The following is a 26568-nucleotide window of genomic DNA, read 5'->3' as shown; positions in this document are numbered from 1 at the left end:
CAGCCAATTGTGCTTACGTCTCCGGGCTGCTGCAGATCTTTTACTAAGAGAGAAAATTTACAGGTGTTTACAAAACACTCACTACTCACAAGAAAGCTCTCTAGTATAGGAAGAAAGAAATGTTTTGGGATGATTTTGAAGCTAAATGGGTAAGGGTATTTATAGTAGAAACTTAGGGACTAATCTTTGAAAATACCCTAAAGTGCAATGACTAAAGTGAATTTACCCATTCCTATTTTCAACAAACATCTACCAAAATTTTACCAAACTTTGAAAAACATTTTTCAAAGAAACATTTACCAAACTTTGAAAAAACATTTTCCAAAGTTGGTTGCCAAACTTTGAAACTTTTAACACTTAATTGGTTTTTTTTTCCAGAAGATAAAAAAATATTAGAAGTGCCTAAGATGAATTGAGTTGTTTTTCTCCGTCATCTAGATTGTTAAGGCGATGCATCTTTAAGAAATTAATTGGATATGAAAATACTTTTTTTAGTTCAATTAATTCTTTAACAAACATTCATCTGTTTACAAACGTTTAACCCAAATGTTTCACCTTAGTAACTTATAAGATGGTGAATAACACTTCAATTTGCAGCAACATCATTGGATGCTTCATTTTGCAAACTTATGTGTGATCAGTACTAAATGCTGTTAAAAATCATATTTATTTTTTTTGTAACTTTATAATAATTATCAATTGTCGGCCAATAAAATTATCCATTTTTTGGTTTTTGCTATGATAAAATTTTCTTGTCGATGCAAGTGAGCCAGTGCTTTTATCATTGTCTATTTCCTTTTGCTTCAAAACTATAAAGATTTGCTTCAGGAAAGCTTCATTTTCCTGTCGCCCTTGAAATCATATTATTTATTTTCTTACCGCTTGTTTTACACAAATGGATTTTTGCTGAAGAAATAATGGCGATCATCATATCAACCTTTTAAAAAAGAGGAATTTGATGATCAGATCACACAATCAGTGTGCTTTCTCAAAGAGAACTTTTGCGATGTGAAATGTGATGGTCTCTGTGTCACAGTGTGCTGCGTAGTAAAAACTCCGCGCCACCGTAAGAAATGTTTGCTTGAACTCCGAGTTGGCGGCATTGTCATCGTCATTGGCCGAGGGATTTTGCAGTACAAACTGAACAAGCTCTTTCATGTCGGAGTCTATTTTCTCGGTCATTCCATGCTCTGTTTCGTTATTGTAGCAGCCATTGTCATGAACCTGAAACCATGGTTATTTTGCTTAGTGGAGTAATTAAGTGGACATGTTATGTTATCACTATAATTGTCAAACTAATAATGTGGTTTAAGCTTTCACATTGGGAGCCTTATTGGAATCCACTTGGAGGGAAGTCTGCCAATTCATCAACACGGGGTTTTGTTACCAATGAAAGCTGTTTACACCAATTAGTAATGGAGGACAGAAATTGGATAAGGTAAAAAATGAAAAGAAATATGGTAAAAGAATGCAGCCAAAAAACAGACCTTTAGCTTTCGGTAATCGTAAAGCTGATGGCAAATTGTATTCGTGAGGCTGGAAAGTCCGTCGTATTGGGGATGAGACGATAGTTCCTCCAAAGACCACCGGCCGGAGCTAAGGTTTATGGTCTGCGCCACCAACTCCGCAACTCCTCGGTGCGTGTCACCATCCTCGACCCACATCAGCATCCACTTTTCCCACTGTTTCCACAGACAAAAACAAAACAAATTACTGAAATATAGAAAACTTCAAATTAACGCATTGGGAACCGATGATTTTTTTTAACCGAGTTACTGTTGTAATCCCATGTCTCAAAAGCGAAGGTACTTTATTTGGGGGTGCAGGATATGGGGGGAAATGATTTCTTACAGCACGGCGAATACTGCAGCTAATGTCCCGACCATGAGCCACAAGTGCGTCCAATGATAAGTGGTTCAGGGTTCGAAGCAAGGTCTCAACCATCTTCTGTACTGTTCTGTTTGAGTCCAACTTCCTGCAACAACAAAAATCACATGTAAACATCACTTTTTTCGACTCCAAAGCACTGGCCCCTACATCAATGACTTTTGTTAAAAAAGTACACTGTATTATTGTGGACCCTATTTGTAAACATATTTATAAAAGTAATTAAAAATTAAGTAAATTGCTCAATAATTAAGAACTGGTTACCTTCCGTTAATGTGGCTAAACCGTGCACCAGCCACTGTTCTGAAGGCTTGGACGAATGAATGCCTAAGCTCTTTAGGTTTCCTAGCATTGTCGAAACAAGAGGCGATGGTCTCGACCAAGAAGGCTGTCTTAGCCCACGCCAGACGCTCTTGCGACCTTTCCGGTTCGAATATGCTGGCGGCCGCCATGAAATAAGTTAAGAGAAGAGATCTTCGAGTGACGCCAAATTCAATCAAACCCATTTCGGAATACCACCTGTTCAACTCACAATTAATTAAGTGATTAAGCACTTCACCCATTAACCATAATTGAGTATGATTAGGCTTACTTTTGCATCCTTTCCCATTCCTCCCGATGTAAAGCTTGGCAATTATTGTAATCTTGCTTCGCAAGCTCAAGATACGCATTATTGTTCACATACAGCATCCTGCATGAGGCTCAGATGAAAACAAGTTAAATTCCCTTCTTTTTTGCGTGGCTCTGAGTGATTGGACAGAGCCAGCCATAAAGTTGATAATTATATATTTACTTGTATTTATTACTGTTAACCATGCCACGTTGCAAAACAAAACAAAGACGATATCTAAAACAAATGTTAGACTGGACCCTCCTTTTAGGAGTTGATCTGAGACAGCCGATATTATTACACAAATTAAATTAATGATGGCAATTATGACCATAAACCCTAGCTAGGTTTCCCCGACTTTCCAAAATGTCAACGACAAAGCTGACTTTGCATTTTTATAATTTTTAATTTCTTTTCACCATGTTGTTAAGACAATGAAATGGATGATGTCATCCACCCATTTCTGTTTTATTTAAGAATATTATTAGTTGCTTTTTTTTTTACTTTTAACTGAAAATAAAACAAAAGATAAATAGTAAAACATTAATTATTTATTTCTCGTGATTATGGTGACATATAAGTATATTATAAAATAAAGAGTAAAAGCTACCTGTAAAGAGTCTTGCCAATCCATACGTCATTTTCGCCTCCATATTGTTCAATGTAAAACCTGGTTTCAACTCTAGGCAAACATGCGTACCATGGAATCTTCAATGCCAATCCAACCTGTGACATAACGTTAATGTATCAAATAATAACTTGTATATGGATATGTAATTAAATATTATTATCAACGTGTTAGTTGTTTTAAGCATAAATGATTGATGATGATTTTATCGAAATTTTAATGGTAATTTTTTTCTTTCTCCGGTTCATTACGCAGTAGTACTATACTAGAATTAGTTTATGCATGGTTTTTCGAGTTACAAACGAAGGGTTTTTCGAATTATTAAGTGCGCTAGTAACTTAAAAGTTAAAACACATTCACATTAACCAACACTCATAAAGGTGTGCATGAACCAAAACAAAAAGAGAACGACAGAGAGAGTGCCGATTAATCATAAAGTTGTGCATAAAAAAATAGCCTATATGATTTCTACTAGTTTATTTATTTGGATTTAAAGGTCTTCTTATTATAGAATACCAAAAAGAAGTTCCAATATATATTTAGTAAATATATATGAATTAAGTGTAGCATAAGAAAATCAAAAGCTTGAATTTATTATGAAATTTTTTATCTTGAGTTGATATCCACAAAGAATAAAGCGACAATATATATTACCTCACCGGGTAAGTCTTTGGTTACGATCCATTTATCTAATAACTCATCGGCAGTTTGTTTCTGTATTAAAAATGTGGAGGCAAAGCGCTTGGCATCCTCAAGAATCTTTTCTCCAGGGAACATCACCTGTGAAGCCCTATACAGGTTGAAAATCCCAGTCACGGCTTGGTTTGACTGCCCCACAAAGCAGAAGAACACACCGCCTTTCTCAAAATGTCTGAACATATCTGTTTTGAGATATCAAGTATTAAGAAAATGACATATTAATCCATCTGCACAGAATAGAGACAGTGGCCCTAGAGCTTATTATACCTGCAGAAATCTCGTACCCATGTAACCTTAATAACCTAAACCCCATGGCCGTATCGTCAATGTCATGAACCCTAGTATTTCTTGCCCAGCAAATTCCGTCTTTAGTCCAGTATCTGAAATTTCAGCATACCATGATTAGGGGAAAGTTAATCCATCTTGGTGTGTTTTATTAGTTACATACTGGCCATTTACCTATAAACATAATCCAGGCATTCTTTGATTTCTGTCTGGAAATATCTCGAAATCCCTAGGCGTTGCAAGCGGTCGACGACCCAAATATGTTCGAACATGTCAACCGGGTACACGTTGGGGACTAAATAATTGAACTTATATGTTAGAGTCTTTTTAAGAATTACATGCATCGAAATCTGGAAAACAAACGTCACTTTACTTTACCTCCCCCGTTGAATCTTTGAACAACGTTCATTAAATAACTAAGACAATTCTCATCTTTAGTTTGCATGAGTGCGAAGGCAGTGGAGGATGGCGAGAACAAGAACGACCCATCTTTGCACTGCAACTTCAAAAGCTTTTCCCAGTCCAAGCCTGGCATCCCCTCCAGGCTATGGAGTAGTGTTGTGGGCACATTTTGCATTCTCTCCTTTGGTATCCTATCCCACACGCATAATAATTACGTTACATACATGAAAATATTATCACTTTAAGGGTCCTACATTTTCAAATAAGGCTGTTTTTTTTTTTGTAACTGGTTAATAAAGTAATCGAAACATAATAATTATGGAAGCTTGGGAATTTGAGTTGTCAAAAATGAATAAAAAACTTACTTTGTGAGCTTCAGATCTCTCTTCACGTATATGTCTTTCAAGACAGGGGAATCATATGGTACTTCGATGTGTAAGCTTCTAGCTATTTCGAGAAGTGAAGGAAAAGCCACTTCGAACCCTATCGGCATGTGCTCCTCGCTCTCATTTTCGAGTTTACTTATGTTCTCGTTGAAAAACGAGACACCGTTGTGGCATTTCTCCGGATGAATGTCCCATGTTTTCAATGCAATAACACAAGCTAATGTGTTGATCAATCGGTCATGTGCCATGAATATTTGTTTGTCACCCCATGATCCATCAGGGAGCTGATTGTTGGCGATCCATTCGAGACTCGAAGGAAACTGGGGAGCACTGCTTCCGTTGATGTCTTCGACGAGAGCAACCCATGCTGTGTCATAAGCCGAACTACTTATCTCTCCATCCTTCATAGAATCCAATATGGATTTAATGGTGTCGACGTGTTCCTTTACCTTATTCGGTTCGAAAACCTTCTTTTCCGGATAAAGAACAAATCACATCACCGTACGACTTTATATGAATTCTATTTAAAAACAAATAAATAAACAGGGCGTGTAGTTGTTGAAATCATTCACCTTAAACGCTTCATCTTCTTCTATGTCATCATCCACAATCTCCTTCCACTTTATCACCGGTAGACCATTTTGTAACACACCGGTATTTTCTGACACATAAACAATATTACTGTTAAATTAATTACTAAAACCGAATTAAAAAATTACAAGTACAAAATGTACATGGTTACCTTGAGTGCGGGGTTTGGATATAGATCTGCATATTGGCAGTATATCAAAGTTATTTCCTTTGTATTTACCCCATAACGGCCAAATGCCTGTTGGTAAATTAAAATTAATTATATATTTTTCTGGACTTGAGTGCTTGCTGATTTATGAACTTTTAATTTAAGCACATAGATAAATAATATGGACAACATATAGGTATGAGCTTAGAGCTGCTAATTAAAATAATTACAAAAAGTTTGTTATCTCAGAACAGAACAGAACAGAGAAGAACGATCCATATTGCAAAAGCAAAACTATAAAAAGAAAATGGTGTTTGAGCTTTGGATTCTTTCTTTCTCTGTGCGTTCAACCATGGATCCTAACATAAACACAGCACCAATACGAAGTGTGTGATCATATTTATACCTGCAAAGGGTAAGGACGGATGCTTGTTGGAGAAGGAGACAGCAGAAGGAGAGGGGAGGGAGAGAAGAAAGTGGAAGGAATTGGAAAACATGTTGAGGGAGAGAGGAGTAGTACACTCACAGTGGCAACATAATTTATAAAGTAAAGGAGGAATAAGCAGACAGAAACGACTTCCCAAGAGATTCCCGCAATTAAGTGCATGGGATCATCCAAATTTATAATGAATGGTGAAGATTTATGTTTAGTAGACAATGTAATTATTAATATCATACTTAAGAATGAAAAATATTTTTCCCACTTAACAATGCAGAATGCTAATGGAAGTGCTATATTTGGAAGTATTAAAATCATAAAAGACTCTAGAAGAACAAATATATTATCAATAGTGGTTGATCCATAAATATTTTTTTAGAGTGGACACACATGTATTAATCACATAAAATTTTCGTATAGGGTGAGCACAAATAAAATTTTAGGATAGACATAATCAATAAAACAAATAATTAACTGAAAAAATTGGAATTTTAGTGTCTACCCTGAACTAAGGGTGGATCCACTACTAATTATCGAATGTAACTAAATTTAACACATAAATTTCACCTTTTACTAAAGATTTCAAATTCTTCTTTTCTTCTATTTTAGTTACTAAACCCTTATCCAAAATCAATTATTCTTTTACTTCACAATATAAAATAAAATTAATTGAATTTCTGGAACTATCAAATATTAAAAATAACACCCCGAAAAAGAATTTCTCAAGTCGGATATTGGAAAAATTCTAGAATGATTTTTTATTATTGCAACTCTCCCTTTAAAAAAATTCATCCTCGACTTTTACCTTAAGTGAAAAGTTGTGAATATTGATCACGCATCTGGTCTTTGGACTCCCACATAACCTCCTTAGAATTGTGATTCCTCAACAAAACTTTCACAAGCGGAATCTTCTTGTTCCTGAGTTCTTTCACTTTGCGAGCTAATATCTGGACATGTTCTTCCTCATAAGTCAAGTATGGATGAATCTCTACATACTCAAGCTGAATAATATGAGAAGGATTTGATCGTTATCTTCGTAACATCAGAATGTGAAATACATATTGTATCATGTTTAGCTTTGGAGATAGTGCTAGGCGACAAACAACTGTATCGATCTTCTCGATCACCTTATATGGACCAATGAATAATATCTAGATAGGTTTTCCCTTTACGACTAAAGAGAAGAATCTTCTTTTACATGAAACCTTGAGAGAGGCTTTATATCTAATATATCATATCCAATGTCTCTACATTTTAAGTCTGTGTAGGACTACTGCCTATTAAAATCTGCTTTCAACCGATCATTAATTAGAATAATTTTGAAACTCACTTATCACTTTAGAAACCAGATTATGGATTTCGAAATTAACATTTTACATTGAAAATTTAATTGTCTCGTAAGTAATAGTTTCGAGTTTTGTTTTTGGCCATTCTAATGACTAATATGACGTTTCATATTTGCGTTGGACCATCATGATTGAGTTCATGTGCTACAATATTTAATGAATGTGGTTTGTAATCATATACTGAAAATATACGATGAACTCATTTTATTAATTGTTAACATGAATAAGCATGGTTTCATTGTTCAGGTCGTATTCAAAGCATCACAAATAATCAATTGGATAAAGAAATAAACTAAGGGTTAGTTTTATTGAGAAACATCAAAGAAAGCAACAAAATGGCAATTGTTGTAAAATGATAGAAACTAAACCTACAATTATATTAATTAATATGTTTCCAACTCCCCCAATGTTTGTTTCCACTATGGAATCTAATCATTTTTCGCATAACTTTGATGCTCTCTCTACTAACATATCTTCATTCAGTGTCTTACTTTATGCATTCATAAATCTTCATAAATCTATAGGTGTTTTTAACAAATATTATTAAATTGTAATCACCCAAACTATTAAAAAAATTGAAAAGTAAACCCAAATACGTGGAAACTGTACGAGCCACAATGAACCAATGGCATAAAGCTACACTAACTAAATGAACCGAAACGTCAGGATTAGGCTCATTCTCATCCATTGTTGATTGCTCACCAACTCATGGGTCACACTACAGATCACCATTTCTAGAAGTCCGCAAGAGAAAAGGGGGTGCTTTCTTTTCTTTTCTTGACAAAAAGACGATGCTTTAAGAATAAAATAATATACAGTGGAACGTTGTTTAAGGCCACCAAACATTTAAATAATAATCCTATACGCTATATTATTTGGATATAGATTTTAGACAAACCACCTGCTGTTCCTGGGGCTCAAGGGAGCTGGTATGGACCCTTGACTGTGTTTGATCAAAGGCTAAATTAAATTTGAAGAGTGAAATCTTAAGCCTCACCTCTGGTCCTCTGGAGTGGAAAAATCAGCGTATTGACATTCTGAATTCAGTAATTTTAAGCATCTAACATTCTGAAATTTAAACACCATTCTCAAACTTGGCCTTTCTCCTTGCTACACACATCTTGTACATCAACACAGGAAAAAACAAAAGGCCAGTAATCTTTGGCTACTTATACACCACAGACCTCTCATAACCAGTACAATAGTTTCACTGATCATGGATTTTGATTTTTTTCCACTTTGATTTAAGCCAATGTATCTTACCTATATCATATCAACTTTCAAAATTCTCTTCTGCAAGATATAGATGCTACGCACCACAAGTTCCACCTATCACAAAGCAAAAACTATATATATATATATATATATTCTTTCAGAAGGAAGATCCAGACTTTACAAGTTTGTACAGACAATCACTAGACCGTCAGCAACTCCTGAAAGACAAAAGCCAAATCAAAATCAACTTTGAGTAGAACATAATTGTATTAAATCCAAAAGCATTAGATCAAATTTGAAGGAAAAATAGAAATACAAAGAAAGGGAAACAATGGACTTTTTTGTGTGTGGAAAAAGCATACCTTTTCTTTTTGTTTGTAGATGCTATCTATCTTCTTCATATACTCATCTGTGAGTTTCTGCGTGAAGAATATTTCACAAACTTCAACACTGAAGGGAATGTGCAACCCACTAGATTGACTTGTTAATCGGACCAAGAAATATGCATGCATGATAGCATAAACACTAATGCAAAAACACATTTACTGCACATGGAGTTATGGACAGAAAAGAAATTCAAGAAAATAAGAAGCCACTAAAGTCTATATTTCAAGGGCTGCCCCCAAAACAGGGAGTTGTCAGAAAATCAGAATATATACTGTCAAGAGGGACTTTGGACTATAATAGTCAGGAGGTAAAAGCACCAGTATCTACAAATAAGTTATTGGAAATATACAGGAAAGTTGAATTTATTAAATGAGTGGTCACCAATTTTCATAACCTACAACACTTGGATCATGATGAAATCATAAAACCCAAGTGACAAAAGCCCCATTCGTGTCAGAACACCTCAATCATCCAAGCCATTTAGTGCTAATTGGTCTTGTAACCAACAGCCAATTGCATATATTGTTCTACCTTATAGTGACAAAAAATACTTCCTTGACTTTGTTTAGCAAGGATGATGATGACATAGAGAGAGAGAGATAGGTAAAATCCCAAGTCACCTGCAAATCACTTGACAAGTCCTTCACATTGTCTTCAGACAGCTTTTTCTCCTGGATAAAATTGAAAAACAATATCAAGAAAAGATGATTCAGAAAACACAAACAAGGGAAAAGAATGTAAAGAAACATGAAACAAAAGTGAGGAGGGAGGGCTATAAAAATACACGCCTTCTCAAGTTTTTCATAGGCTTTAAGGACATCTCTTCTTATATTTCTCACTGCCACCTATAACAAGTGATCAACAAAGATGATTTAAGTGAGTGCTTAACCAAATCCAGTCACCATTAGATAAATATTAACCCAATGAATGCATGCAATTAGAAATCCATGCCTCAATACAAGTAAACCTGAACACTTCCATGCACATGGAGGATTTTTATCCCTAAAGGCCTAAACCAAATTTAAATGTTATTGACGAAGAAAACCCAATTTAAGTTGAATATCACCAATTATTGTTGCATTTCTAGCTTCTCTCCCTCTCTCTCTCTCTCTCTCTGCTAAATGAGTGATCTCTTTTCAGGATAGTTGAGGATACATGCACCTTGAACTTATATATCCCAAAAATGTTTTTGGAGAGAAAGGGTGAGAGTGTGTATTTGTGTGTGTAATAGAAAAGATTATGCGTCGAGTGTAGTGGCTTAAGTCCAAACCAAAATTACAAAAGCTTAAAAGTACCTTCCCTTCTTCAGCTTGTTTGGCCACAACTTTTGACAATTCCTGCAATCATGTAAAATATAAAGAAAAATGATAATCAAACTTTCTAGGATCATGTTAAAGAAATATGATATCCTAAATATTGGCAAATTACCATCAACGCTGTCATTTTATATGCTATAAAAAGTATGTCTAGCAAACAATATCCAAAACAAGTTTTCCACCGTGTTAATAACCATATCTTCAAACTCTGCAAAGCATCTCCAAGAACACAGGTAATCTTGACTGTATTTGCACTTGCTATAGAGCATTGTTAGTGCATCAAAATCCACAAAATGATGAGTCTGTAGTACAGCCAAGCGATCTTGGAGATGCTCTATAATATCACATGCTTCACAAAATAAAAAAGAAATTCCCACAGCCATGAGTAAACTCATGCACCATGGTTCAAAGGCATAAAAGTTAAAAAAAAATATAAGTGAAGTAGTGCAGATAGAGAGACAGTTAAATATACACATGGCCTGAGAAAATTTATTGAAACAAAAGTAAATAATAACCTCCAGAAACTATAGTTTTAGGCTGCATAATAATACCATTTACAAAGATATAAAAGACCTTAAGTGAAAAAATATTTTAAAAGCAAATTATAATTTTATGACCATAGTACTTCTATAACAGATATTTTTTGAAACATGTGATGCAGGATGCTATTTTTGTCACCAGCATGCCAAATATCAAGAAAATGGATAGATACCTTTCTTCTTTCAGTTGTCAGTTGAGGGAGAGACAAGCGAATGACTTCACCATTATTGTTCGGAGTCATACCGAGATCAGAGTTGACTATAGCTTTCTCTATAGACTTTAAGCTAAACAATGTTAAATGTCAAAACATAGCATCAGTCGTTTAGAGGAAGCATATAGATGCTTTCATAAGGCACACTTGCAAAAAGAGGTAAGAGGAGAATAGTTTTTGTTAGAACAATATAATTCAACAACTTTATCTCTCTTAATCTCTCAGAAATGTTTGTCGAAATATGAACAAAAATGTAAGGCATAAAATAGCCGACTTTTACGTGCCATACCATTTAAAAAAAAAATCCTGAAAATCCATAATTCATAATGTATACCATATATATATAGCAGAAGATGAATGAAGAACACTACATACACCAGAGACAAACCTGAACTAATATTTATACAATCTGGCTTATTTGTACCATACCTGGACTTGTCAAAGGGTTGAATCAAGAAAGAACTTGAATCAGGAGTACTGATTTGAGTAATACTCTTTAAGCTGACCGGAGTTCCATAATATTCCACCTAAAACAGCACGCCATTAGTTTCTAACCAAACTAGTAAACTTTAGCTTCTTACATAGATGAATACAATTAGCTATATCAACTAATTAATCAAGAAACTAATCCTTCTTTGCCCAGGCTCAAATTCAATCCAGAGAATACAATCTAAGATTCAGCATTTTGAAGATATTTAAACTGTACCCTAACAATAGTTTTTGCAAACCACTTTCTAGAATAGCTTGTTCATGATCCCAATATAAACCATGTGAGCTTGTAAGAGATTTTGTACCTCGACTTTGTCAAGCATTGCCGGGTTTGCCCTCCCTGTCCTTATGGAATTGAAATTCGTTCTAACCGTCTCAATTGTCTTCTCCATTCTCGCTTTCTAATAAAAGAAAAAGAAAAAATAAAAAAAAATAGAGAAACTTAATATAAACACCCGCTTGTATAAAAACGTTGCATTGTTTTAGTTGAATTTATAGGCACTAACAGCATCTTTCTCAATGGAAGATTTTTCTGCTTCGATTTCTTCGATAGTTGCACACCTCACGAGTCTACACATTCCAAAACAATAAACATATTAAAAACCCAAAAGAGAGAACCCCACAACTATACTATCCTAGAATTTCGCTGTAGCATTTCTTCAAACACATAAGAAGCATTTTCAGCAACCAACTTGCCTCTCACGTAGCAAATGTTTAACAACGACGTGTTTGCCGGATGATTTAACGGCGACGTGACGAATACTGGCGTAGTTTGCAGTCGAGCTCCATGAGTACGCAAGAACATCGCCGGAATTATACTTGATGCGGTCGGAACCATTCAAGAGAAAACCCAAAGGAGAGCGAAAAGATTTGGGAGGATTAAGATTATGCCTGAAAAGGGACCGAACGGAGGTCGTCGAAGAAAAGGGCGCCGCCATTCGAAAGCTGAAATAGGTTTGGATTTTGTAGGCGTTTTGAAGTTGAGAGCTTGGTCTTTGGTTTGTCAAAGGGCTAAGTGAGGAGGGAAGAAAGTGGGGGTGGGAGCTGGGAATAGGATAGGATAAGAAGTTTCCGCCGCCGGGCACTTCGCGTGAATTTTTTGTTTGGTTACACGTCTACTTTTATTTTAAACAAAGTCGGCTTTACTTAACTATATGGGCCGGTCCACCGTTGTTGGTTTGAATTTACTACTTAAATCAACCTTGGACTGAGCTTATAGAATACCCATATTATTATTTAAGAGTTTAACTAATATTATTAATAGAATATTAATTTAATTGAAAATTTTAGGATATATTATTTAAATTAATAAATATTTTTATTTTTCATAATTTTATAATAATTTTAAATAAAAAAATTAATTTATCATTTAATAGATTATCTGAATGTTGACAATTGAAATAATATCGCATATGCTATGGGAGTTATTGATATATTTTATATTTATTTAATAAAAAAATCAGTTTATAGTTATTTAAATAATATTTATAAATAGGTTATCAACTAGATACAAAGGGAATTAGATAGTTTATATGCCCACGTAAATGATGAAGCGAAAATAAATATAATCTTATGGATTACGAAGTAAAAATAATTTTAAACTATTTACTCACAAGTAATCACACAAAAAATAGAAATTCTTGATTATTTGTTGTGTAGAATACCGTTCGTGTATGTAGAAGTAAACATAATTAGTTGTGTATAGTAAAAAAAAACTAATTACACGAGAAATAAACAAACTCATTTGAATTAAATATATAAAATAAACAGTAGAAGATATGTTTGTCCCAGAAATTGTTGCAGCCATTGTTAAGCTTTAAGCTCTGAAACATATAACCTGTCAGACAATTGACTGTTAAGTCTTCCCTGTGAACCCATTTACTCCATGGGAAACAGCTGTCCATCTGCTGAAAACAACAAAATCGAACGCCATGAAAATCTGCGCTGCGTCAAATGATTTCACACTTATTATTCTGTCAACTAAAGGTAAACTACATGAGTGTAAGTGCACAGTCCCAGGTCTGGAGTGAACCGAAACCTACTAATTAAAATGGAAAACCAGTTGTCACCTTCATATTTGAAATGGACCACCGAGTCATTGATTGTGTTGAACTCACCCCGTATACTCTCATAATTCATAAGGTCCCACTTTTCAAAATTTTCCCAAAAACAAGAATTTAAACACTATATTCCTGTTGGAAATCCGAGGGTTTAGAGTCAGCCAAACGCACACATGTACGTCCCGGATTCAACATGGAGAATGTTCATATCTTTTGCACCTCATTAAAAGTAGCAGCAGAACCAGAAATTGCTCTGCTTTTTTTTTTCCTTTATAAATGTCGTTGGGATTAGGATATCTTTCCATGCAAGAACTACAGGGCAAACAAAAACTCCATATTTATAGAGGCCACGCCCCGAGGTTTTCTTACATAAATTAATAACTATACTAATTTCGCCTGTCATTGAGGATGGCTGCTAGCAAGAGAACCGTGGCTTTCGTTTTGATGCTGGCTTTCGTCGGTGTCTCTCTCGGTGCAGTTCACAAAGTGGGTGATTCCACTGGATGGACGAGTCTAGGAAATATTAACTACCTCAAGTGGGCTTCCTCCAAGGCTTTTCATGTCGGCGACTCTCTTCGTAAGTATCTTTAGTATTAGTCTATCTGTTGCTACCAAAAACATTGTTTTGGTAAATAAACCCATGTTTTATTTGACTTGGCAGTTTTCGAGTACAACCCACAGTTCCACAACGTGATGCAAGTGACCCACAACGATTACCAGTCATGCAACGGAACATCAGCCATCGCCTCCTACACCTCCGGATCTGACTCCGTGACCCTCAAAAGAACCGGGCACTTTTATTTCCTTTGCGGCGTCCCGGGACACTGCCAAGCCGGCCAGAAAGTCGATGTGTTGGTTAAACCATCATCCAAAGGCCCAGCCGCAAGTCCTAGCCCGTCTACTTTGGGTTCGTCTCCTGCAAACTCACCTTCGGAAATGGTTAGTGTACCTGGCCCAGCACAGAGCAGTGCCCTGTCTGTAGTCTCCTCCAAGGTTTCGGACTTCATCGCAGCTTGTATCATTGCTTTTGCCTTCTACTTCTAGGCTTGCGGTGCTTATGAATTGGATTATTGTTTAGAGCTTGGACTATATTGGGGCAGCGTTATCATGTTTAGGTCATACGGTATGAATGTATTAGGCTTTGTTTGATTGCCAATGATATTTATGTTTAATTTTAAAATTATATTAATGTTTCATTAGATAATATATAATAGTATAATTTCAACCTTGTTATATCTCGTGATAATAATCTTCGGAAACTACCAACTCTATTGTAGTGTCCACATTTTTTTCGTTTATAAGAGCCTTTAAAGAGTATGTCTCCTTCAAACACAAGTATAAATTTATTGAAGTGTATAAATAAAATTTCTGATAAGTTAATATGACCTATTAGAGTAAAATCTAAGATCTAATGACCTGATATGACGACCAGATCTATTTAGTCTCATGACCTATGAATAGCTATAATTATCTTATGTGTGGTATCACCAACTAAAATAGGTTACTATAAATACCTTCATCTAAGTCAAATAGGAATAAAACTTTCAATAATCTAGATACAATTTTCTTGCTTTTGAATTGTCCGTCCAGCTCAGTTGGTTAGAGCACAAGGCTATTAATCTTGTGGTCGTGGGATTGAGTCCCACAGTGGACAGTTCATAATTCTGACTGCCGGAGGTTTCTCACGGAAGCTGCTCTCAACCTGGCGTTGGGGACAGCCTACTATCCTACCTCCCCCTTACCCCATTACATATGAGAATAGGGTCAGCTAATTTTTTTTTTAATTTTCTCGCTTTTATGATCAATTATCTCCCACATAAAATCACCGGTTAATGATTATTTTCTCAACCACTATGAATTTTCTTCAAGTTAGTTTTCTTAGCATTGGTTATTTCACTTTGTAGTTTCATTTTACACAATCAAAATGTATTATGAAAATAACTTTAAATTCGAATTTATATTGAATGCACAATGATATATAATTGTATAAGCCCGAGAGATAGTCGAAACCCATCCTTTGATCCTTTGCCTGCAAATCAACAGACGGAGATGCTAATGGGTAGCCCAGTTAATAGGAGTCATCTGTGTTTCATCATTAGGGGCTTCCCCAACCATTGCATTGCAGCTGGTAATTTGATCCTAGTGATGTTTTGTCGTTCCGATCTTTAAGCATCTATTATGTTTTTATTGATTGAACTTTCATAGGATAACTTCAAATTTACCGACAAAGACAATAATAATTAAAATTTTGAAAAGAGAAATACTTTTCCCCCCAAAGAAATTATATTGGTTACGAATGAAGAATTTATTTGTCCAACTATTGCGCCATGCATTATGGTCGAAGTTAATGCTTTTTATGATTTGTGTTAATGTGAATTAACAAAAGAATGCAACTTTTATCTGCTAAGCATGTAAAAAGAATCAATGGGATTATTGCAACATGGGACCAATGTTGGGAGCAAATCATTTTCCAACAGTTTTTCCTGACAAATTAGGGGGAGGGGGCAAAGTTACCAACAAAATAATTTTCAATTCTGTTGTACTCTTCCATAGCTATAAATTCTATTTATGATTTTAGAGGAGCATTTGAGTGGACAATTTTTTTTGGCTAATAAAGACATCATCAAATCTGGAGTAATAATTCTAATAGTAGTCTGTCCACAATTATACTTTAAGGTTTAATAGAGCCATACATACAGGGATGAACAGGAGTTGGATAGGGCAGTTGTCCTCCTAAATAATTCTGCTGATATATCATGTACTATTTATTTATCAGAAGTATACCTATGTCCATTAAGAAGAAAAAAATATAACTACTCGTACAAGTACTGTAAAGTTGTCAACTACTATGGATGGGATGCTTCCACTATGCTTTTACATTGCTTCAGTTCGAATATTAGAAGGAAAAAAATAGAGAAGCTTAAATAATAAATAAAATATATGAATAAGTAAAATAAGAACAGTATAAATTATATGGACGGTCTCTTATATTTTCGATAAGTCCTATTTTGATCACTGATTTAAAAATTAAGTGATTTTGTTCCCTTACATTATTAATCCGTTTAATTTTAGTTATTTAGCTGTTAACTCCGATTAATCTCTTAGCAAAATCGGTTAACTCCGATTTTGATCTCCTCATGTCTTGTTCTTTAAAAAAAAACCTCCTCCTCCTCAATCAATGGACATTGACAAATCAAAATCGTCCTTATTCCTGATCACTGGACGTTGAGAAAGCGACGAGGAAAGCTGATAAAATCATTTTTTGGAAATATTTCAAAAAGAATGGGATCTTGTATGTAGAGCTGAACCCAAACCATTATAACTAGAAAACAAGAATGAGCTGAGTTAGCAAACAATTTGAAGTTGAAGCTGTGCTAACCACTTAAAACCAGTGTAACAGTAGATTCATCTCTCCAACAAATTTAACCACTTATTACAAAATTTGAAAGAGCCCTAGGGGCATGGTTTCCAAATTCGCCAAACGGCCATGTTTGCAGACAGGCGTGTCATTCGAGTTTTACCTTATCCATTCGCGTTATTTCATACCTTCATCTATTTTGACTGAACCTATCAAAACGTTGCAGTTATAACGATGAAAAACAAAGACCAGAGTTTGTTGGTGGGTGGTCATTGCAAGATTACGAAAGAAAAGTGGTATTTTAGTTATCTTTCACACAATCAACTTCCCATTGTTGATCACTGTCCGTGTGACAACTTGTACTTCAGTGTGATGGCTGTCAGAAACCTGTCATCAATCTCGGGTCACCCGACCAGGATCCATGTTTACACTTTTTTGCCATGTTCACAATGTCTACCATTCAATCTTGATGTTTTCAGTTCTCAATTCAGTGATTTCAAACAAGTGGGAGTACATGAAATCCACAAGGAAGCTTTGGTTCAATATCAGTATATGAATCGACGTCAAAATTCATTTCAAGATTATCCCGTATTCGATGAGACAACCGTTTCTAGTTATCTCTACAATATAGCCATGCCATTGATCGTAAAAGTACCTGAAGGACGACCGGCCTATTCATTACTATCAGCTGCAGGAGCTAGCGGCTGAAGAGCTTTAAGAGGATTCGTGATGATTCCGTCAATAAGCCCATATTCCTTTCGCTTCTTTGCGCTCATGAAAAAATCACGATCAGTATCTTGGTTAATCCGCTCAAACTTTGACCAGTGTGGTAAGCGAGATACCCATTTAAGTTCGCCTTATGATGCGACATTTCATTTACCTGAGAATCGTGTCACGTGGCTAGACTTCTGCTAGTCGATTCGTGCGACACTTAGACGATTTCCAGGTCAAAATGGCGCCTAAGTCAGCCTTATCCACGTCCTTGTGAGTCTCTGGCTCACTAAGCGACGAACAAACCCTCAAGGGTTAAGCAACAATGCGGAAACAACACTTAATCGGGGCTAATCCAAGCCACTTGGGTTGAAGCGGATATCCTAAGCACGAGCATTGTGGGAACTTCCTAAGTCACCAAGACTTGATTAATTTTGGCACTTTGAAAGAACTCGGAAAAGAACACTCTCGAGGCTATCTCAGCCCTCACGATCGGCAACACAAGCCACAAAGGCTTAAACACAAAGGAGAACAAGCCGACAAGGCTAGAAAGCTATAAAGAATGAACTCAGAGAGAGTAAGAGTAAATGCATGAGTTTTATTACTCTGAAGAGAATGAATGAAGTGAATGATTACAAATGAGGGGAGGAGTTCTCTATTTGAATGAATCATACCTTAACAAGAACTCTATCTCTAAGGTATTTGAATTCAAATAAAACATTATCCATAATTAAATCCTTAATTATTGGATAATAATATTCTTTCTAGAATCTTCCAAGGAACAGGCCAAGTCTGATGGTTATGGGCAAGCCCAACACTCTGTATTATTCTTCTACAGAAATCTGTGCACACATGTCTCGGTCCGAATCCACGAGCCTCGACAAAATTGCCCCCATCGAACATGTAACACCCTCGTCGCTTCTCTCGGACGCCTCGGACTTGATCCTTCACGAACCCGAGCCTTTACGGACTCGTAAGCATTCTCCAAGAACCAGGCTAACTCGCCATGCCCAACAAGCCCAAAGTATGCGCAATAGAACCCCTTCTGTGAACCTTTGCGCCAATGTCCATGGACCCAAAAGTTTAGTCCGTGACAATCTCCCCCACTTGATCTAGCGACGCCCTCGTCGCTAGGTGAGAACACTTGGTCTTGATCACCTTGGACGCTTTATCAAAACACCTTGGCTTCCTTGCCTTGGTTAACACCGTCATGTCTTATCACCATCTAGTACACCGTGGCATTCATCTCGAATGTAGGAAATCCATCCTACCCGTTTGCATTCACCCCAAACAAGGATACTTTTGATCTAGCGGCAAAGAATTGGATACTCCGACAACATACAACACGACAACTCAGATTCGTCGGCAACACTCGCTTATCCCTAAGAACTCTGAAAATCTCAGATGTCCCTTCCAACCTTTGATAACTCCATAAAAAGATGGTTAGGTCTTCGAGCTATGCTCATCAACGATGGTGAATCAAACTCAACACTTCGAATGTGTTTGAGATGTCCCTCGATTTCCCTCAGCACATTTACTTTATGTGTCAGCCCTTCTTACTCCACGAAGTCTGGCACTCCACACACCAACACTTCTATCCGGAAGTCTGGTGTTTCTACTCGCATCGACACTTTCTCCCTTGAAGTCCGGTGCAACTTTCACCCTCTTACATGGGTGGCAAGCTCTCGCTCATCATGTCTCTGGAAAGCCTGGACTCCATCAACCTCTTCTCGGTTGTCTCTTCAATGGTAGTCCCCAAAAAAATGTTCCTCTCACTTGGAACCTCTTGGAATAGACAGTCTTTGCTCGCCCCCTTCGATGGTTCGACTTTCAAACCAAGATTGTCGGCATCCTTCTTTGACATGAATAAATCAGTTGCCCCGTATCTATTAAGGCAACTCCCGATGGTTTGGCAACGTTGATGTTCACACACATCAACCCATTCTGCTTTCGACCTCTACTTGCATTGGAAGAACTCAAGTTCATTGAGCCAAGTCTCGTAGCCTCACTGACCTTGTCTTCACCCATGTCCTTGGGTAACTCGATCCTGGGCTTCTCCATTTTCTCGGACCACTCGGCTTTATCCAGGCAAGCTTGCAACTCTTGTGGCCCCTTACTTCGGCGACCATTCATATGCTCCTTTCTTGTCCTCGGCGTAAGGCACTTGTTCGCTTTACTTGTGCCAACATTGTACATATCTTTTATAGACATGTGTTCACCACTTGAACGATCAGTGCTCAAATGCTCACCATTCGAACAAACTTCACTCGAACAAGCATCACTCGAAGAGCCTTGCTCCTCATCATTGTTGGACTGACCCTCATCTCGGATACTTTTGTCATTACCCTCGGCTTTCAACTTTGGCTTGGACGTCTTCTTTACTCCAAGTTCTATGATGGACTCGGCGGCTATCAAGGCTTTAGACAACTCCTTGATTCTCCTTCTATTCATCGCCACCTTTGCCCATGGCTTCAATCCATCTGTAAAGGTGAAGAATACATCTTCTCCAGTCAACTCTGGGACTTGGAGCATGAGTTCCTCGAACTCTCTCACATACTCCTTCAATGTCCCCTCATGTCTAAGATTCATCAACTTAGACCATGCTTCACTCTCGGCATGCACTGAGCTCGATTGCTCTTGAAATGTCTTGGACTCTTTTGGTTCTTTGCCAACTCCAGCTTCCACAACAACGGCTACCTCCTCGGCATCCTTGGCAAGCTCCTTGGCAACATTGGGTTTGGGCAACTCGTTCTGCTTCTGGTTCTAACTAACCTTGACAGAAGTAAACACCATTGAACTAAGCTTGGCAGGCTCGCTACCCTCGGTCTTGTCCTTTCCCTTGGACTACTTGATTCGATTTGGGCATTCTCGCACTATGTGTGGACCTTTGCACCGGAAACACTCCAGTTGCTTTTGTTTCTTTAGCCTCGGCTTTCTTGCTTGGCCCTTGGCTCTCGCACCTAGCTTTACTCCATTGGTGCAATCTCGCACCTTGTGTTTTCCTCCACACTGGAAACACATCAATGGCTCTCGCTTCTTTGCCCTCGACTTCCCAGCTTCGCCACTTGCATTGGCACCGAGCTTTTCTGCATTTGGGCAACTCCTGGCCCTATGTGCTCCTTGACATAGGAAACACTTCAGTGGATCTCGCTTGTTTACCCTCAGCTTTCCTGCACCACTAGCATTCGCACCGAGCCTTGCTCCTGGCTTGACTGCTTTGACTCCCGCAATCGCACCATCTTTGGCTACTTCCCCTTCTGACTTGTCTTCTTTTCTGACAATGGCAGCAAGACGATTCTTCTCGGGACATCCTCTTATCATGTGAGGACCATCACAGAAGTAGCATTTAAGAGGCTTGCTACTCACCTTCTTCTTTGACACAGACTTGGTCTTGCCATGATTCCCCGATGGCTTTATCCGACCACGATCAGTCGATGCCACTTCTTGGCTACTCGAAGAGTTTTCTCTGCCATCTATCCATTGTCCCTTGTCATAGTCTCCCCATTTTCACCACTATCTTCGGGCATGGGTCTGGATGACTCATCTTTGGTTGGCTTGGCTCCTGCAAGCTCGCACATTGACTCGGCTACAGCTCCAGCTTCCGAACAACTCTGGGTATCACCTTGCTCACTGACAAGCATCACTCCTGGTCTAAGTCCTTCGATGAAGGTATTGTACGCACCACCATCACTCATTACTGTTTTGCACATGAGTATCTCACTCTTGAACCATCCATTTCTTCCCTCAAGGCCATCAACTCGACCCTGAGCGCATTACTCATCTCTATCAACGTCCAACAATGGATACTCTATTTGCGCCACATCCTTGAACCCATCCCTCATGGATTCTAACTGTTTAAGACGGACTCCACAACTCCTTGGACCTCATTGGCTTCTTCTGCGAAGCTCTCAAGGTTCTTGATCCTCACCTCCAACGATCTTGGGGTAACTCCCACACTTTATTTCTCTAGCTCAATCCCAACACCATGGCTCTCCGCGCCATTCTCTGTGGGAACAACTCCTTTTTGTTGTACCATCTCGTTTCCTTTCCACAACTTGTCTGGAACACTCGTTGAATCCACAACGGCTTCCATCAACTCGCTAAAATGCTTCTTGTCACAAGACAAGCTCGGATCACTGTTGAATCCACAACACCTACACTCTGACTTGCTTTGACTCGCTTCCACCAACCACGTACAAAACAATCGTTGTTTGCCTCCAATAATTCGCTTCGTCACTTCTTGTAGCGGGGCTACGTTCTCCGGCTACGCAACACGCTCTGATACCACCTGTCACGGGGCTAGACTTCTGCTAGTCGATTCGTGCTGCACTTAGATGATTTCCAGGTCGAAATGGCACCTAAGTCAGCCTTATCCACGTCCTTGTGAGTCTCTGGCTCACTAAGCGATGAATAAACCCTCAAGGGTTAAGCAACAATACGGAAACAACACTTAATTGGGGCTAATCCAAGCCACTTGGTTGAAGCAGATATCCGAAGCACGTGGGAACTTCCTAAGTCACCAAGACTTGATTAATTTTGGCACTTTGAAAGAACTCAAAAAAGAACACTCTCGAGGCTATCTCAACCCTCACGATCGGTAACACAAGCCACAAAGGCTTAAACACAAAGGAGAACAAACCGACAAGGCTAGAAAGCTAGCAAGCAAGAAAGCTAGAAAGAATGAACTCATAGAGAGTAAGAGTAAATGCCTGAGTTTTATTACTCTGAATAGAATGAATGAAGTGAATGATTACAAATGAGGGGAGGAGCTCTCTATTTATAGTTGAGGCCCTCAAGATCCAACGGTCTAGATCAAAGTACATCGACGGCTTAGAATGAATCCTACCTTAACAAGAACTCTATCTCTAAGGTATTTGAATTCAAATAAAACATATCCATAATTAAATCCTTAATTTTTGGATAATAATATCCTTTCTAGAATCTTCCAAGGAACGGGCCAGGTCTGATGGTTCTGGGCAAGCCCGACACTCTGTATTATTCTTCTACAGAAATTTGCGCACACATGTCTAGGTCCGAATCCACGAACCTCGACAAAATTACCCCCATCGAACATGTAACACCCTCGTCGCTTCTCTCGGACGCCTCGGACTTGATCCTTCACGAACCCGAGCCTTTACGGACTCGTAAGCATTCTCCAAGAACCAGGCTAACTCGCCATGCCCAACAAGCCCAAAGTCTGCACAATAGAACCCCTTCTGTGAACCTTTACGCCAATGTCCATGGACCCAAAAGTTTAGTCCATGACAATCGCGTTTAATAGTCAGGGATACAGAGGATAAGGAATCCACAAGTACATAATTTAAACAGCACGAGGTTTTCCGAGAAAAAGGGCATACATGGATATCCATATCAGTTTGAGCTCCACCAAGAGGCCGATGTATCATTATCCTTGAATATCATTTTCCTGAATTTTAGAAGAAAACAGAGGGGATACACAACAGTCACAACTTAAGTAGACTGGAGTGATAACGCAACCAATCGACAGAGTTACTAATGGCACAACACTACTATAAACCTTTCGTTCCCGCACTAAGCAGAAAAGCTCCCATGTTGTTCACGGAAAAGCAAAATATATTCATTAACAATAACAGAAATTTGTATTCGCATTCAAATGTATATTACACATATACATTAACCTCAAGTATACAACCCATCTGGACAGGTAAAATATATATCAAGAAATAGTATCATCAAAGATATATCTGTCATAAATTCACAATTTAACTTTTGTTAAAAAATTTATTGATAACTCAGACTTATCCAATTTTTTATAATATTTTTTATTAATAACTCAGATTTCTCAATTTTTTATATTTTTTAATTGACAACTCAGAATTCCGTTAATCTGTTGACGGGAGCTAACAGTCAAATGACTAAAATTGAATGGACCAATAACGTAAGGGATCAAAAATACTTAATTTTTAAATTGATGACTAAAATCGGATGAACTAAAGACATAAAGGATATCCGCATAGTTTACCCATAGAAAATGGAAACCGAAAGCCGAGCCGGGTAAGAAGCCGCAGTTGGCGCTGCTCATATTTCCGATAAGAACACGTGCAAGAACAATACAAACATTGTACACGTGAGACCCTCACTGCCAAAGATAGAGTAACTCTGGGTAAAACATCATCACTAAGGGAGTAAAAGAAATCAGCAGAACAATAAAATCACTCAACTGAACCAACACTATGCGTATATAAGATGACCACCAACCACTACATCAAAGCCTTAACCATCCTCTTTCTACTCATCTCCTCACTCGCGCAACACAGTCATTCAGTCCCGGGTTTAACGCACCCACATAGAAAACCGAAAACCTTACTCTGTCAACTTTCTTTCCTCAGGCCAGAGAGATATTAATTCGAAACAGCTTTGCAAACATTTTCTTTGTGACAAGGGGAAGTGTCTAACATGGAACTGAGTAAATAACTTTGGAGATCTTCACCAAACTTGAGCAGAAATGGCTATCACACTGTGAAACCACCAAGAAGGTTCGGATCCTCAGCATTGACGGTGGTGGAACCACCAGCATTGTCTCCGGTGCCTCTCTTATACACCTTGAAGATCAGATCCGCCTCAAAACCAGTGATCCTCATGCTAAAATTGCCGATTTCTTTGACATGATAGCCGGCACTGGCGTCGGTGCTATTCTTGCCGCCATGATCTCAGCCGACGATGGAACTGGCCACCCGCTTTTCACTGCCACAGAAGCTGTCAAGTTTATCACTCAGAATAACTCCAAGCTCTTCAAAGTTAATAAGCTCGCCGGAGCTCTTCACCGTCAGAAGAGATTCTCCAGTAAAAGCATGGATAAGGTACTCAAGGAAATGTTCAAGAGAGAAGACGGAACGGTTTTGACACTGAAGGACACGTGTAAGCCTCTCCTGGTTCCTTGCTATGACCTCAAGAGTTCCGCTCCTTTTGTTTTCTCTCGTGCTGACGCTTCCGAATCACCAAGCTTCAACTTCGATCTTTGGAAAGTATGTCGCGCCACGTCCGCCACTCCAAGCCTCTTCAAACCTTTTCCACTGATATCTGTCGATGGCAAGACCTCGTGCACCGCCGTGGACGGCGGTTTGGTCATGAACAACCCTACCGCAGCTGCAATAACGCACGTGCTCCATAACAAGAGAGATTTCCCGTCGGTCAACGGCGTGGAGAATCTGCTGGTTTTGTCGTTAGGCAACGGTCCAACGGGCGGATGGTCAAAGGTTCGTAATAATGGCGACTGCTCAACTTCTTCAGTCGTTGACATTGTGCTCGACGGAGTCTCGGAGACCGTGGACCAGATGTTGGGGAACGCTTTCTCTTGGAACCGTGCAGACTACGTTAGAATTCAGGTACTCAAACCATCATTTTTTAATCAATAGTTAAATAAGTTTGACTGCATTAAAGTATGTTTTTATTAACATTTTCATTCGCCAAAACATAATTAAACGAATTATCCCAAAAAAAACATAATTAAACGTGTTCTGATTTTTAAAGAAATTTATTTTGAATTTCACAATTCCACGATCGGTTTGTAACGTGCAGGCAAACGGACTGGGGAGTGAAAGGATGGAGGAGGTACTGAATGAAAGAGCAGTGGAGTCGTTACCATTTGGCGGGAAGCGGTTACTGACGGAAACTAACGGGCAGAGAATTGAGGGCTTTGTGCAGCGCCTTGTTGCCTCCGGAAAAACAAGTCTTCCTCCAAGTCCCTGCAAGGAGTCAGCCGTTAGTCCGCTTGCCAACAGCCGTTAAACAACTTTCATTTTTATTTTTAAATCTCACTCTTTTAATCCGTTGTAAGTTGTAACCAATTGAACCCATTAAAGGATTCAAGTAGTTAAAAGGATTGTTGATCTCACTAAAAGTTCTAAGTTCGAATAACTACGGTATATATATAATGATTTCAAATAAATATTATCTTCTAATCAATAAATTATCAAAAAAAATTGTAACCAACCGACCGAGTCGTCAAGTTTTACCAGTATGGTTAAGACTTGTTGACCTTCAATGTTAAACATTGATATATCAACCAACGAAGAAATTTGTTAGCATTGATGCAAGTACTAGAGATGAACAGATCTCAACCACCATGACAACTAGTATGATAAGTTGATACAAACAAACAAGGCCACGGAATCCAAGTAGGTGACGGGGGTGGGGGCACAGTACTAGTGGTGCATTAAATAGAATTTCCCTTTTAACCAAGCCCCTTCCCATCCGTTTTGTAAACGTTGTATCTGTGGGTGCAAACACAAGAATAGACATGGAAAGGGAATCAAATCCTCTTCATCCTTCGGTGGATTGATTACAACTTGAGGTTGGATCCTACATAATCTCTATCTTTTCCCTTGTCAAAGAAGAAAGAAAAAAACCCTGACCCAAAACGGAGCTTGTTTCCATGTTGTTAGGGCTAAAAGCCTCTCCTTTTAATTACCATGAACTTTATTTTAAAAATTCAGTCATTTTAATTAATCTCACTGGTCAAATATACCTTGAACAAAGCCGTCTGTCACGGCCCCGCCCCTAGCCCCTACGGCTTTGATGCTTGGTTCTCGTGGGCGCGGGAAGCTATGAGGGGACCTCTAATTTATACACGCTAATAAATTAACAAGCATCTCAACCATGACTAGGTACTAGGTAAGCTAGTTCAACTTTCTTGAGACCTTTCAAAAAAAAAAAAACTTCTTCTCAATTTCCCTTCGATCCAAACCTTTATACTAAGCCTTTTCTAGTTAATTGTGATTAAAATCAATTAAGTAATGTAATTAAAGAATGACTTCTAGAGCTCTAGTCAATATGAATTAAGTGGTCCATCCAAAAGAAAGGGATTCAATACCTTAAACTT

General features: G+C 38.0%; 4 protein-coding genes and 1 non-coding gene across 7 annotated transcripts; 3 read left to right on the top strand and 2 right to left on the bottom strand.

Moving 5' to 3' along the window:
• Positions 1–859: 859 nt before the first annotated feature.
• Positions 860–6236, bottom strand: LOC120167627 ((-)-kolavenyl diphosphate synthase TPS28, chloroplastic-like). 2 transcript variants are annotated; one of them, XM_039176577.1, is made up of 14 exons: positions 6043–6236; positions 5640–5726; positions 5470–5558; positions 4877–5364; positions 4488–4702; positions 4284–4404; positions 4092–4204; positions 3780–4006; positions 3108–3223; positions 2480–2578; positions 2152–2406; positions 1769–1975; positions 1488–1713; positions 860–1224 (listed from the first exon to the last, which is right to left on the bottom strand). In XM_039176577.1, the coding sequence occupies exons 1-14, from the start codon at positions 6131–6133 to the stop codon at positions 976–978; spliced, it is 2583 nt and encodes an 860-aa protein (XP_039032508.1). In that variant the 5' UTR covers positions 6134–6236; the 3' UTR covers positions 860–975. The 2 variants fall into 2 exon arrangements, with proteins under 2 accessions (XP_039032508.1, XP_039032509.1); XM_039176578.1 differs by having other exon boundaries at positions 1488–1682; positions 1852–1975; positions 6043–6234.
• A 2273-nt stretch (positions 6237–8509) lies between these two features.
• LOC120167628 (ribosome-recycling factor, chloroplastic-like) lies at positions 8510–12663 on the bottom strand. 2 transcript variants are annotated; one of them, XM_039176579.1, is made up of 10 exons: positions 12276–12660; positions 12086–12149; positions 11885–11980; positions 11520–11617; positions 11052–11163; positions 10319–10360; positions 9812–9868; positions 9644–9694; positions 8999–9055; positions 8510–8854 (listed from the first exon to the last, which is right to left on the bottom strand). In XM_039176579.1, exons 1-10 carry the CDS (start codon positions 12515–12517, stop codon positions 8837–8839), a joined length of 837 nt encoding a protein of 278 aa, XP_039032510.1. In that variant the 5' UTR covers positions 12518–12660; the 3' UTR covers positions 8510–8836. The 2 variants fall into 2 exon arrangements, with proteins under 2 accessions (XP_039032510.1, XP_039032511.1); XM_039176580.1 differs by lacking the exon at positions 9812–9868 and having other exon boundaries at positions 12276–12663.
• A 1312-nt stretch (positions 12664–13975) lies between these two features.
• Positions 13976–14822, top strand: LOC120167630 (mavicyanin-like). Its single transcript, XM_039176581.1, has 2 exons — positions 13976–14216; positions 14301–14822. Exons 1-2 carry the CDS (start codon positions 14048–14050, stop codon positions 14681–14683), a joined length of 552 nt encoding a protein of 183 aa, XP_039032512.1. The 5' UTR covers positions 13976–14047; the 3' UTR covers positions 14684–14822.
• A 397-nt stretch (positions 14823–15219) lies between these two features.
• Positions 15220–15293, top strand: TRNAN-AUU. Its single transcript has one exon. It is a non-coding gene; the product is annotated as a tRNA-Asn (tRNA).
• An 8864-nt stretch (positions 15294–24157) lies between these two features.
• On the top strand, positions 24158–25525 carry LOC120167634 (probable inactive patatin-like protein 9; the record flags this gene model as incomplete). Its single annotated transcript, XM_039176584.1, has 2 exons — positions 24158–25072; positions 25266–25525. Coding segments are annotated over 2 exons (1125 nt in total), but the record flags the coding sequence as incomplete, so codon positions are not given.
• Positions 25526–26568: the final 1043 nt, after the last annotated feature.

The sequence above is a fragment of the Hibiscus syriacus genome, unplaced genomic scaffold (genome assembly GCF_006381635.1).
Source record: "Hibiscus syriacus cultivar Baekdansim isolate YM2019G1 unplaced genomic scaffold, ASM638163v2 tig00111691_pilon, whole genome shotgun sequence".
NCBI classification, from domain to species: domain Eukaryota; kingdom Viridiplantae; phylum Streptophyta; class Magnoliopsida; order Malvales; family Malvaceae; genus Hibiscus; species Hibiscus syriacus.
This window is presented reverse-complemented; position numbering and strand designations above follow the sequence as displayed.

What these genes read in the sequence shown, in the direction of transcription:
- LOC120167630 (XM_039176581.1), top strand. Translation starts at nt 14,048, where the DNA reads ATGGCTGCTAGCAAGAGAACCGTGGCTTTCGTTTTGATGCTGGCTTTC. An exon ending in TCATGTCGGCGACTCTCTTC is followed by an intron (nt 14,217 to 14,300) that starts GTAAGTATCTTT and finishes TTGACTTGGCAG; the next exon opens with TTTTCGAGTACAACCCACAG.
- LOC120167628 (XM_039176579.1), bottom strand. Translation starts at nt 12,517, where the DNA reads ATGGCGGCGCCCTTTTCTTCGACGACCTCCGTTCGGTCCCTTTTCAGG. An exon ending in TGACAACTGAAAGAAGAAAG is followed by an intron (nt 10,361 to 11,051) that starts GTATCTATCCAT and finishes ACATGATTGCAG; the next exon opens with GAATTGTCAAAAGTTGTGGC. An exon ending in CCTATGAAAAACTTGAGAAG is followed by an intron (nt 9,695 to 9,811) that starts GCGTGTATTTTT and finishes AATTTTATCCAG; the next exon opens with GAGAAAAAGCTGTCTGAAGA.
- LOC120167627 (XM_039176577.1), bottom strand. Translation starts at nt 6,133, where the DNA reads ATGTTTTCCAATTCCTTCCACTTTCTTCTCTCCCTCCCCTCTCCTTCT. An exon ending in TCAAAGATTCAACGGGGGAG is followed by an intron (nt 4,405 to 4,487) that starts GTAAAGTAAAGT and finishes TCAATTATTTAG; the next exon opens with TCCCCAACGTGTACCCGGTT. An exon ending in TGCCTGGATTATGTTTATAG is followed by an intron (nt 4,205 to 4,283) that starts GTAAATGGCCAG and finishes CTGAAATTTCAG; the next exon opens with ATACTGGACTAAAGACGGAA.